At 51.7% G+C, this 13,590-nt stretch overlaps 3 protein-coding genes across 3 annotated transcripts; 1 reads left to right on the forward strand and 2 right to left on the reverse strand.

The window, feature by feature from the left end:
* Positions 1–5,260: 5,260 nt before the first annotated feature.
* CC1G_13310 (hypothetical protein) lies at positions 5,261–5,769 on the reverse strand (the record flags this gene model as incomplete). Its single annotated transcript, XM_001840508.1, has 2 exons — positions 5,261–5,572; positions 5,644–5,769. The coding sequence occupies 2 exons, from the start codon at positions 5,767–5,769 to the stop codon at positions 5,261–5,263; spliced, it is 438 nt and encodes a 145-aa protein (XP_001840560.1).
* A 1,114-nt stretch (positions 5,770–6,883) lies between these two features.
* On the forward strand, positions 6,884–8,946 carry CC1G_15613 (other/FunK1 protein kinase; the record flags this gene model as incomplete). Its single annotated transcript, XM_002911025.1, has 3 exons — positions 6,884–7,982; positions 8,044–8,225; positions 8,281–8,946. 3 exons carry the CDS (start codon positions 6,884–6,886, stop codon positions 8,944–8,946), a joined length of 1,947 nt encoding a protein of 648 aa, XP_002911071.1.
* An 895-nt stretch (positions 8,947–9,841) lies between these two features.
* CC1G_15614 (p-glycoprotein) lies at positions 9,842–13,274 on the reverse strand (the record flags this gene model as incomplete). The annotated part of the gene is made up of 2 exons (XM_002911026.1): positions 9,842–10,788; positions 10,868–13,274. The coding sequence occupies 2 exons, from the start codon at positions 13,272–13,274 to the stop codon at positions 9,842–9,844; spliced, it is 3,354 nt and encodes a 1,117-aa protein (XP_002911072.1).
* Positions 13,275–13,590: the final 316 nt, after the last annotated feature.

The following is a 13,590-nucleotide window of genomic DNA, read 5'->3' on the forward strand; positions in this document are numbered from 1 at the left end:
CTCGCCGGAAGGAGCAAAGGGCGTGGCTCGAGAAGAATATGACTGCTAAAGGTGCCCTCACCTTACGCATGACACCTGCTATTCGCTTGACCATCCAGTCAAACCAATTGGCTCGAACCATTTGGACGAAGTTGGAGGAAAGTTACGGTACTCCAGGGGCATCCGTGGTCTTTGCCCGATTTCCGGAAGGCTATCGCTTTCAAGCTTTCGGAAAATGAAAATCCGGTACCACAAATGGATGATCTCCGATCAGTCTTTGATCGACTTCACGCCAATGGTGTCAGAATGCCTGACTTCTTCCAAGCCATGATCCTGATCAACGCAATTCCCCAGAAATGGGATAGCATTGCGGTTCTGTTGATGCAGAACAAAAAGGTCAAGGAACTCAAATTGGCTGATGTGTACGAAGCCATCATGGCGGAGTATGAACGTCGAACTCAGGGTTCCGTTCACGCCATACAAGATGTCAGCGATAAAGCGGAAGAAGGGTAACCCCAACTTCAAGCAGCAGAAGCAGCAGCAGTCGTCTTCTAACTCGCCTACCCAAGGACAGCAAGGACAGTCTTCTAACGACAAGAAGAAGTCCAAGCGTGGGAAGTCGTCCGGAAAGAAGAAGCAACACCATCACCATCACACTCACATGGTTGACGCTGATTCTGATTCCGATTCTGATGACTCCTCCCATAATTGCTTCCGCTGTCGTCCTTGGCTCCCACATCATCTCGGCTCACCATCACACTCCTACTCCCACTACTACCTCCGTCGCCTCGTTTACCTCGTCCGGCATCAAAGTCAACAAAGTCCCTGTCAATCTTCCGGCTCAAGTTTACACCCCCGCTACCGCCGAGAAGACCAACGATCCCAGGACTCATCCAGTTTATCCGGACTTGGCACAGGCTCAGGAGATCTGCGATCGGCTTCATGTTCCTCGCACTGCCAAAAATCTCCGACCTCTCATGGATTTCCCCGTTAAGAAGTCACTCGAAGATCGTCTCGAATCACCTCCTCCTGCCAAACGTGCTCGTTCCGAGTCTCCTCTCTTTACAGACTCCGACAACGACGACGCAGTCTCACTTGGCATGGATACCGATGACGAACCCGACTTCAAAGCGGACACGGAGATTGAGGACACTGCCATGGAACTCGACACCGGACACATCGACGAACAAAGGTGTGTGTCATCCCGTCGGCTAAACGAACAACTTGCTGATCTCACACAGCGCTCTATTCTAATTGATGCTGCTGTATTACGTGATGATCTGTATATGGACTTATGTATTGCTTGTGAATTACCTCGCTCGGCAATATATGTCTATTTCCTCGTTCTTCGCGAGTTGTTCTGAATGCCACAGTCCGTTCCACGGGTATGACGTCTGGATGATGGACTCCGGTTGTTCTATGCACGTCACTAGTGATGAGACCGATTTCGCATCCTATACTCCATTAAGAAATTCGCCCGAAATTCGCACAGCTGATTAAAAAGGCTACTCTTCGTTGGGCTGGAGTTGGATCCGTCTTCATCAAACACATGGTGAAAGATTCTCATGGGAAATATCAAGAAGTCAGGACTCGTCTATATCCTGTCTATCATGTCCCCAACCTACACGGACGACTACTCTCTATGGGAGAGTTTCTTCAACAACGTGGACATTACGTTCACGGTGATAACAAATCGATCGGCATCTATAAGCCCGATCAATCTCAAGCTATCGTTTGCCGTCCGGCTATACCCGGTCACACCATTTTCTGGGTTAAGACTCGGATCACTTCCGTAAAGAGTCTAGCGGCAAAACAGCTCTCGATGGTTTATTCCGTCGACTACCAAACCATGCATCGACGCTTTGGGCACCCCTCAAAGGAAGTGCTTGAGAAAGCGAAGGGACATACCAAAGGTTTCCCACAGAATGTCTCTGTACCCGAAAAGATGTCTCCCTGCAAGGGATGTCATGAGGGAAAGATGCCATCAAAATCGTTCCCACCATCAACTTCTCGTGCGAAGAAGCCTTTTGAGAAGATTCACTCTGATCTTAAGAGCTTCCCGGTAGAATCCTACCACCGGTACAAGTACTTCATCGCTTTCTTCGATGACTATACCTCCCACGGTTGGATCGTCCTTCTCCGAAAGAAGGATGATGCCATCAAGGCCTTACGCGACTTCGTTGCTATGGTCAAGACCCAATTTAACGCCTCCATCAAAGAGTGGATGTCGGATGGAGGGGGGAGAATTTAAGTCCGAAGAATGTCGATAACGCACTGAAGGAACTTGGACATCAAAATCCTACAGAGCATTCCGCGTCAGCCCCAACAAAACGGCAGGGCTGAGCGTTTTATCAGGACAATTATGGATAAGGCCCAGGCACTTCGCTTTGACGCCTGTCTTCCTGAGTCCTGGTGGGAATTCTCGGTGTCACATGCTGTGCATCTCTACAATCGCACGCCTGTCAGACGTCTTAAGTGGAAAACTCCATATGAGCTATTTACACAAGAAGGTCCCTGACATCTCGCACTTACGTGTCTTTGGTTGTGGCGCTTACGTCTACCTTCCCGAAGAAGTCCGAAAGAACAAACTATCACCCAAATCTGAACTTATGGTGTTCTTAGGATATCCTGAGGGAATGAAGGGTTATCTCTTCATGCGCTTACACAATCAACAGTCTCTTCCGAGGCGCTACGGCTGTCTTTGATGAGACTTACTTCCCGAAGTGTCCTGGTGCACAACCTCAACGAGGTGGCGTTCGTGCCGGCGACGAACCGCCTCCACCATCGGATCGCGGAGATGACAACATTTCTCCTGAAGGAGGTGACGATGATGACTTTGTCCATCGTCCCAACTCCCAAAATGATGACCTTCCTCAAAGGGATCGAGGGGGAGATCGTGACGACGATCAACCTCAAGATCCGCCGCCACCTGCCCTGGGAGATCAACCAGAGGAACCACTGGCTCCGGAACCACAACCGGACCAACCTCGAAGATCTGGCCGTGAGCGGAGAACTGTTACTCGCCCAGGCTCCATCTATGGGGATAAAACCCCTTCACAAATTGATGCTCAATCGCAGCGTGATTGGAGAAAGACTGTTGGAGATACCGAGCGAAGGCCTGCCGGTTACCACAAGTCTAGAACGCAAGATGAGGTTCCCAGACCAAATCCTGCCGATAGTCCAAATCGCGATAGTGGCACTGCTGATGAGCGTGGAGACCTAGAGAAACGATTGGCCCGATTGGTCAGGGAAGGGGGAGTAGAGTTTATCACATACTTGCTTTCTAAGGCAGTTTCGCCCGATAAACCCCTTCAGAAGTCGCCACGTGAATACACATTCCGTGACATCCAAAAACTTCCGCCTAAACAGCGTGAGAAATGGTTAGCTGCTTTGCAAGCTGGAGATTGAGGCACTCCAGAAGCGCGGCGTCTATATTCTCGTCACTCTGCCTGCTGGTCGTAAAGCGATCAAATGCCGATGGGTGTTCGACGTCAAACCAGACGGTCGACTTAGAGCCAGACTTGTCGCCAAGGGTTTCTCCCAAGTTGAAGGTGTTGACTTCAACGAAATCTTCTCTCCAGTGGTTCGTTATGAATCAGTTCGCACGATGCTTGCCGTCGCTGCACTCGAAGGCTGGTACGTCACCGCCGTCGATGTCAAGAATGCCTTTCTCTATGGCAAACTTGAAGAGGAGATCTATATGGAACAACCCGAAGGCTTCAAGGTACCTGGTCAGGAGCATAAAGTGTTCCGGCTGCTCCGAGCTATCTACGGTCTCAAACAAGCTTCCAACTCCTGGTACAAGGAACTTGTAGAGTCTGCCAAGCTTCTTGGCTTTAGACGACTTTAGACCGATACCGGAATCTTTATTTTCCAGGAGAAAGATGGAAGGTCGTCATCATGATCGCATACGTCGATGACATCCTGTTCATGGACCCTCCAAGCGACTGTCAATCAAAAGAAAGACGAGTTCAAGCAAAAATGGGAATGCCGTGATCTTGGCGAACCAACCGAATTCCTCCGAATGCGGATCAAACGTCAAGGAAAAACCATACGCCTTGATCAGAAAGACTACCTCAAAACGGTCTTAGAACGCTTTGGAATGATGGACTGCCGAGTGGCTCGAACTCCCATGGTTGAGGGATACAAACCTCTTCCAAATACTGGTCCCGTGGATCACCAACTTCGACAACGCTTCCAGTCTGTGATTGGATCGCTGCTATACCTTATGTTAGGCACTCGTCCTGACATTGCGTATGCTGTCACCAAGCTATCGCAGTTTGCAGCAAATCCGGTCCAAGGAGCACCTCGACAAGGCGCTCTACATCTGCCGATACCTCCGAGGGACTATGGACTACGCACTGGTCTTAGATGGGGTTCTTCCTCACAAGGACTCATCGCCTACTCGGATTCGGACTTTGCCGCTGATCCCATCAAACGCAGGTCCGTGACTGGATTCATTGTCAAGTTGGCTAATGCCGTTATCTGTTGGACTTCCCATGCCCAGAAGACCATCGCTACTTCGTCTACAGAAGCCGAATATATGGCGCTTTCTGATTGTAGCCGTCAGGTCATGTGGCTAAAACATATGTTCAACGAATTAGGCATGCCCATCGACAAAGTGCCGATCTGCACGGATAACAATGGAGCTATCTTCATTGGCTCAAACCCTATCCAGGAACATCGAATCAAACACATTGATGTTCGCTATCACTACATCCGCGAACGTGTTGAAGAAGGAGACGTCGAGATTCTTCGCGTCGACACTAATGACAATCCTGCTGACATGTTTACCAAACCTCTCGGTCATGTCAAGTTTGAGCATTTCCGTGAACAACTCGGACTTGAGTTTGGAAGGGCTTAAGTTCTTGAGTACGCTCAGCGCGCTATTCATAGCTGCACTTAGCGAGGGGGAGTGTTGAACTTATCTTATCTTATCTGTAGATGTATATCGTAGATTAGATTAGTGAGACTTGGTCCAGAACACTCTAGAACATTCTAGTGTAGAACATTCTGGAACGTCACATGAGTAGGTGCTAATACTTGCACCATATCGCGTCATTATCGCTCATTCTTACTCATGATGACTCATTCGCTTACTCACCCGTCACACCTTCCATATTTATGTAGTTTATGTCACATCTGTCACGCTTCCTGTAAACTATAAATACCGGCCCTCCCTGGCCTTGGAATAGATGACAGAGTTCGTCACAACTCTTGTAGTTAGCCACTAGTTAGCCTCACATAACACTCTACCTGGTAAGTCTTAGAGTAGACCACCTTAGCTAGATAGTGTTTGCTCGACATTCTTGTCCTCGCCTTTCCCCTTCTTGTCCTCCTCCTTCGAGCCCTGATCTGCGTTCTTCAATGTCTTGCCGGCATTTAATGTCGACTTCACACCGGCGGCGGCGAGTAGTGGTGGAAGTTCAGAGTATGTTGCGTCAAATGAGAAGATTTCGACGGGTATCGATAATGGGTCCTTGCGATACCCCGCAGCATCGGACTTGAGCCACTTGTGGATCGCTTTTCCAAGGTGTTCTGGTGAGAAGTAGGGGGATGACGGCTTGCTGTCGAGGAGTTTATGAAGTTTTTTCTGAGCGGTAATCAATGATCAGCGCGTCAGCGACTGGACACTACGAGGGATGGCGACTGAGAGCGACATACAGTATGATGCATGAGGTGGATTTTCTTCGTATTCTGATTGTCCGCAGTCCACGAGGCGGCGGATGACACAAGGTTGTAAACCTTTGCGAGGCGATCAACAAGATCTGGGGAAGGGGATGACGCCATGGAGGATGGCAAGGATACTGGTTAATCGCGAAAATAGGAAAAGGTCGCGCTGCAAGTTGGGCGATTCGAGCTTGGTCGGAGGTCCTGATCACCAGATGTCGAAGAGGGACAAGCTTGATTTTTAGGTCACGAAATAAACCAGGGCGCGGGTTTCGGAGTGACTTTCAAACGGAAATCAAGCTTGATCGGCGAGACACAACGTTCTCTTGGCATTTCTTTACGAGGCTCGCGGACCTAAGGCGACGTTAGTGCACCTGGGAAAGTACTGGACCTACCATATGGGTCATATGGATCTTTCTCTTGACGACACACGAGGCGCTGGGATCAATTCAATCAGAACAGCCTTTGTCTCAAGCTTGACTAGCGTCAGACGTTGGGTTCCAAGCTTGACTGATGACTCGTCGCGTACAGTCGAGCTCGGAGACGCTATAAGTTTCCGAGCTTGACTGTACGCGACTAATACTTATTTCCGAGCTTGACCGCACACGACGAGTCTCTAGTCAAGCTTGGAACTCAACATCCGAGCTCGACTGGCGTAGAGTCAGACGGGAGATTACGTCCAAGCTTCGACGGTGGGACATTTACATCCGAGCTTGACTGACCCTGGGGTCACTCGTGCAAGCTTGACGGTGTGTTGGAATTGAATTGTTGATTAATGATTCGTCAGGTGAGCGATAGAGCGCTAGGCGCTGAATGCTTTACAACACGGCCCTAATTGTAGCTGTGGATAAATGATAGAGGATGATGCCTTATGGTCAGGCTCGGAATTGCATAGTCAAGCTTGATCTCGACACACTGCATGCTAGAAAGGTACTAGTGACTGAGAGCAATATATAATGGTTGTTATAATACAAATATTAATGAATAGGGTTGAGGTATACAAGCTGTCACTATGTCACAGGGTATATGACGGGAGTGAAGCTTGACCTGTACCTCCGTGGATGCGACTTTCCAAGCTGGCCACTGCAGCTCTGTATCACAGAGGGAAAATGCAGTCACTCTGCCCTGTATCTTGGGGGATAGGGTACTTGTTAGACTCTACGGAACTGCGGAGTCTGCGGAGTCGAAGGGACCTTGGCCTCAACGTATTGCGTTGTGCCCACGCTGGTGGTATATGGTCCAACCCGAAAGGAGAGGGGAGGAGAGGGAGAGAGAGACGCGTTTTGCACGCGAAGACGAGGAGATCTCAGGAAACAAGTCGGATCCAGATGATTGGACCAAGCAGCGTATCGATGGCGGAGTGTACAAAGACAACGAGAAACCGACTGAAGACCATCCGCCCAAGTGGGAAGCACTCGAGCTAGGTATCGAGGTCAAGCGACATCACACCTGCGACTTCTTCAGCGACGAATATCAGAAAGGCTATTCTCCCAACTCGAAAGCCAGCGAAGGCGCACTTGGTCAGGCCATGTCATACTCCTCGCTTGTTTTCTTTCACCAACACCGCACACACCACTTCTCCATCCTTATTTTCGGAACCAAGGCTCGAATCGTTCGATGGGACCGTGCTGGCCTGTTATTCACCAATGCATTCGACTGCTTCGACGATCCCCAGAAGTTGGGCGAATTCCTCTGGCGATATGCTCAGATGGACTCCGTCGACAGAGGCCACGACCCGACCGTTACGAGGGTGGTGGCCAATGGGTACGAAGACACTCTGATGGATGAAAGGGCCAAGGTTTCGCGAAAGGTCGAGGAGGTTGTTGTTGATGACGAGATCAGGAAGCTGTTCGACGAAACCGTATCGACTCATGGTCCAAGACACATACTGCGCGTTCAAGGCAAAAAATTCCTGGTCGGCAAACCACATACGTACACCACTGTCCTTGCAGGTCGCGGCACCCGCGGCTATATCGCGATCGACCTCGACGACCCGAAGGGACCTTTTGTTTTCCTCAAAGATACCTGGCGGGTTGTGGGGGAAGGCTTGGATGAGGAGGGGAAAGTCCTTGCCGACCTCAACAGTCCCGACGAGCAGGATCAGAGGGGTCGGAAGTATATCCCAACGCTGGTTTGCCACGGCGACCTCGAGGGCCGGTGGCAGAAAACCGACTCTCAAGACTTTTGGCTCACTCGCAATCCCAATTCCGACCAGAAGTGTCCCATGCGAACCCACCAACATTACCGCCTCGTTGTAAAGGAGGTCGGTCTGCCTATTAGCAACTTCAGGAACGGACGCGAAATGGTTACTCTCATCTCGCACGGTGTTGCCGGTGAGCCTTGTGTTGTAGGATGGTCTCATATACTGGTTTGCTGATTTACGTTGACAACCAGCGCATGGCTACGGCTACAAGAAAGGATACATGCACCGGGACATTAGTGCCGGAAATCTCTTGATCTTCGTCCGTCAAGACGTTGTAAACGGCCAGTTGAAAGAGGAGCGTCATGGACTCCTCACGGACTGGGAGCTGGCGAAGAAGCTCACAGACAAGGGGCCACGGCAGCTGGAACGGACAGTGAGTATTCTGAACCCCATGAGCGCCCTCTGCGATGTCTAACTCTTTCGGTTAGGGTACCTGGCAGTTCCTCGCCGTCGACATCCTCAACAATCCCTCCAAGCCAGTCGAGGTGTGGCACGAAATGGAATCGTGGTTTCATCTCACCCTCTGGCTTGCGGTCCAGTATCTGCCCCACAATTACGAAGAAGTCGCGGAGTTTATGTACGAATATTTTGATGCCACTCAAAAGGTACAAGGCGGTTATACATGTGGCATACTCAAGGCGACTACCATGGAATCGGGGGTCATACGCTATGCTACAAAACCTCTCGAGTTTGGCACCCAGGACGATCCCTTCTTCCCTCATGCCATGAACACTGTCGTTTATACCCTTGCAGATATCTTCTCATATCGGTATAAACAGATCGTACCTCGCCCTCGAGTCAGAGGACCGCCACCTGGTCTAACCCAGGTGCAGCTCAAGGCACTCGAAAACATTGACGATCAAGTCCGCTTCGAAGAGCTGCTCCTCGAATATATAAACGGCCCCGGCTGGCCCGAAAATGACAAGACTAAGCCTCAGGTTTCCCTGAGCGAACGGGAGCCATTCCCTTCAAGCTACTGTCGCACTCGCGGCAGTAAGCGGCCACCATCGGATGGGACCGCGGACTTGGATGTGCCACAGCCGAAGCATCCAGCAGTCGCGGGTCCTTCGGGGAGTCGACCTAAGAGAGGATAGGGTCGGATGGTGGTACGTTCTGTAGTTGTCACGTAGATCGTCCTATTAGTACTCATTTTAAACCCATTTCCAATGATTGTGATGCACCCTCCGCAAGGGTGGCAGTCACACAGGGAACTTAAGGCCACAACAAGATTTAACGGTGCGCTCCACTGACCGTCATGTTGCGATGTTAAAATCTTCGAAACATGGGCCGCCTAGTCCCTCTTCTTGTTCTCCCTGTTTCGCCTTTTCCCGCGGCTACTACATCTCCGAGGCCCCTTGCCAACGTTGCCATCACCCAAACCGCTATTATCACGACCGTACCAACTAGTATTCCCAAGGCCAGACCCTCGCCCAGCTTTCTCCCATTCCCTTTTGTACTTCTCACTCCTTCTTGTGGGTCGGATATCTTCAATCTTTTCTCTACACAACTGCACATAAAAAAAAAAAAAAAGATACAAATTCAATTCATTTGGTTCAAAACCACCACATAAATGAGTACGATAATGTAAGAGAGACGAAAGAAATGCGAGTCGTGATTCATGCGTAACGAAAACAAAAAGCCAGAAACAATGTCGTAAGGACGAGAGCGAGTATCGTAAAAGACGTAGATGAACAAAGATGAGTTGCGATGAGAGTACAAGTCAGCAGTCATAACAAAAAAATAAAGCAATGTCAAAAAGTCTCTTCAAGAGACAGAACAAACGAACAAACGAAAACATGAATGATGGGTATGCAATGTAAGTGTTGGATGATGGTGATGAGGAAACACGGGGTATCGCCGCCCGAATGAATGAAAGAAAAGAAAAAAGGTATCCCAGATTGCAAACGAAAAAAAGAAACGAAACAAGACGCAGTCCGAACCAAAAAAAAAACCAGTGGTCAACATGCACGGTTCGAACGCACACACCCTCTACTCCCCACTAACCCACTCACCCCCACTCGCCAAACTAGCAAACACCCCCTTCCTCCTCACCAACTCATCAAACGTCCCCTCCTCCTTCACCTCCCCATCCCCAATCACAACAATCCGATCACACATCTGCATAACCTGAACCTTGTGTGTCACCATCACAGTCGTCATCTTGGGCGTCTCTTCACCATCACAGTGGGGGTACTCCAAAGCCGTACCAGCACCAGACCGCGAAGACGACACAAGATCCCGAATAGTATCCATAACCAACGCCTGGTTCTCCGGATCCAAAGCGCTGGTACACTCATCCAGAACCAGCACACCTCCCTCCCCCCTCTGCACCTGCGTGTTCTTCTCCATCCTCGCCAGCGCCCTCGCAATCTGGATCCTCTGCGCCTGCCCACCACTAACCAGCCCACCCCCCTCCCCAAGGAACGTCTCATACCCCTTCTCCATCCCACTCACAAACTCGTGCGCACCAGCCCTCCGCGCAGCACGCTCCACATCCTCCATACTAATCCCCTCCCCACCATACGCAATATTCTCGTGCACGCTCGCATCAAAGAGGTGCGGGTGCTGCGACACGACGGAGAGGTGCGAGCGGAGGTGCGTGATGTCCATATCCTGCGTGTCGTACCCGCCGAGGAGGATGGACCCGGACGAGGGCTGGTAGAGCCGTTGAAGGAGGGCCGCGATCGTGGATTTGCCGCACCCAGAGGCGCCGACGAGGGCGACGCATTCGCCGGGGCGGATGGAGAGGTTGAGGTTGCGGAGGACAGGCTGATCCGGTCTCGAAGGGTAGGCAAAAGTGACGTTGCGGAGGTCGATGGCACCCGTTAGAGGCGCCGGCTTGAGGAACCCGCGTGATTCAGCAGTCGTCGACGTCGATAGGTCCACAAGCGTGTACAGATCCGCAGTAGCCTGAACAGACTTTGCAATCTTCTCAGCTAAAACACACAATCAACGCATCAGCAATCCCATCTTCAACAACCACCCAAAAAAGAAAAAACACAAAAAAAAACTCACTAAACGCCATCAACTGACTCCCAATCGTCACCGTAAAAACGACCAAATTCAAAACCTCCACCATCTGCAAATAATCATACCTCTCCTTCACAATCAAAACCGCACCAACATAAAACAACAACGCCTCGGCCAAATAAATGAGCCCGCTCGCCACACCATACGTGCACCCCTCCACAAACGCACCACGCACACCCGTCTTCAGGGCAACCTCCACACCCTTCTCAAACTCCATCTCAAAATGACGGTGGAGGGAGAGCGCACGGATGCCCCGGATATTGGTGATACCATCGTAATACGCCTTGGCCAACGCTTCACGCGCACGCTTGTTCCGCACCTCGCAGCGTCCAACGAGCGTAGTCTGCACAGACATGATCGTCGCAAACACAGGCGCAACAGCCACACCCACAAGCGTCAACTCCCACCCAATCACCAACGCCCAAATCAACCCCACACTCAACATCGTAACAACAACCACACACTGCCCCACCACAACCGCCACCAAATTCCTCGAATCCTCCGCATCCTTCACAACCACCTGTACTAACTTGGCAGGCGAATGCTTAGGTCGGTAATCGAAGAAGGCGAGATCCTGTTTGAGGAGGTTCGAGTACGCCCGTTTGCGCAACTCGGTGACCCAAGCTACACCGCACACCTCCATCACAAAGTACTTGATACCGAGGAACAGACCATCGAGCGCCGCGATGCCGAGGACGATCCCGCCAAAGGTGTTGATGATCCCAACGTTTTGAGCGCCGATGCTCACTTCGAAGAGGAGGCGGGAGAGGAGGAAGGAGAAAGTGGGCGTCATCGCGCCTGAGAGGATGCAGACCAGAAGACCGAAGAAGAGGAGAGCCTTGTTCGGGATCGAGGGGATGACTTTGCGGATGAGAGCCCAGAAGGGTGGAGGTTGTTCTTCAAAGGGTGCGTCCTCACCCTCTTCACCCTGCGGTTTCTCGGAATGAGGAGCACCATCCCTCCTCCGCCTTCTCAATCGATCAACCAGCGCCTTCCGCCCCTTCTTCACCTGCACCTCCTCCGCCTTGTCCTCAACTCCAGAGAGGTGCGTAGCACTCCTCGCAAGACCCTTCGGCCTAACACGCTCCCTCTCCCTCCCACTCCTCGCAACACCCCCACTCTTCTTAACAGCCTCCTTCTCCTTCTCAAACACTTCCTCCTCTTCGTCCACCTCGTCCTCATCCACGCCATCCATATGTTCTTGATCCCGGCGTCGACCATCCTCCTCAGCCCCACGCGCAGCACCAGCACCCTTCCCCATCCTCGACGCAGCAGACCCAAAAGACGTACTCGTCGGCGTAGAAGGGACGAACGGCAGACTAAACCTCTTGCCCTTCCTCGGTGACACACCACCACCACCACCACCCTGCCCTCCTCCCACTCCTCCTCCTGGCGCACCTCCAGCCACAGCCACAGAACCACCACCACCCCCACCGGCGTAATGAGTAGACTCCTCAACAACAGGCGTAACAGGCTCCACAAACGCACTACTCGGCCTCCTCTTCCTCGGCGCTCCTCCAACAGGGTTCTTCCCATCCTTTCCCTTATCCTTCGAAGACTCTTTATGATGCGAGTAGAACGACGGGCCGTAGGGGTAGGGATAAGGATACGAAGACTGGTGCCGGTGGTACGCCGACGAATAAAGCTGCGTCGAGGATCGAATATAGTTAAAAAGCTGACCCGAGGAGCGATTATGCGGATGCGGATGAGGGAAGAGCTGCGAAGAGGACCGGTTATGGTTGCCCAACTGCGTCGAATTCCTCGGCGAAGCCGCACGCGAACCGCTCGAAGAATGCCAGTGGGGGTGCAAGAACTGCGAACTCGAACTCGCAGCCGCCGCATGACCCACGGCAGCGTTTCCATTCCCACTGACATGTTGCTGACCACCAACAAGCTCAGCAACAACATCAAACATCCAATTCCCCAACGTCAGCGGACGAATCAAACTCTGATGCTTCATCGTACCCGTCCGATCCTTCCCCATCACAATCCCCTCATCCTCATCCTCCTCTCCACCGGGACCATACTCCCCATCCTCCTCGTCGTCGGAGAACAAAGCAGCAGCAGCTTCATCGTCCGAGGAGGGCGAGAGCTCCTTCTCGGGTAGACACCCACCCATGAGTTCTTGCGCTTGCATCATCTTCTTAAACTCGCCTCGTCCATCTGCATCTGCATCCTCTCCTTCTCCCCCATCCACCAACCCCACGTCGTACCCAGACTCGCCTCCCAACGCAACTCCCACGCCAGGCTCATACCCCCTCTCCAAATCCCCTCTATACCCCTGCTCAACCACCCGTCCCCCCTTCACCACATACACAAAATCATCCTTCTGTATTTGTGACAAATCGTGCGTGATGACGATCGTCGTCTTGTTACGCCTCCAGTGCTTCATTGCTTCGAAGACGAGGATGCGCGAGGTTGGGTCGAGAGCTGAGGTTGCTTCGTCTGTTCGAGGGGTAAGGGAGAGTTTGTTGGTTTTTGTTCACGTTCGTTGTTCGTTGGGTAGAGTTAAAGGAGGTCGTTGGTTGGGTATAGTTAGGGGAGGTCGTTGGTTGGGTAGAATGGAGGCCCGAGGGAGAGTGTTGGCGTTCGTCGTTCGTGTTCGTTGTTCGTTGGGTAGCGTTGAGGGAGAGTTGCGGGATGGTCGATGACCGTCGGATGGACAAAGGCAAGCGAGAGGAGGGCGGTAGCCAAATGCGATGTACGAT

Source organism: Coprinopsis cinerea (assembly GCF_000182895.1).
Source record: "Coprinopsis cinerea okayama7#130 chromosome 6 map unlocalized cont3.6, whole genome shotgun sequence".
In the NCBI taxonomy this organism is placed as follows: domain Eukaryota; kingdom Fungi; phylum Basidiomycota; class Agaricomycetes; order Agaricales; family Psathyrellaceae; genus Coprinopsis; species Coprinopsis cinerea.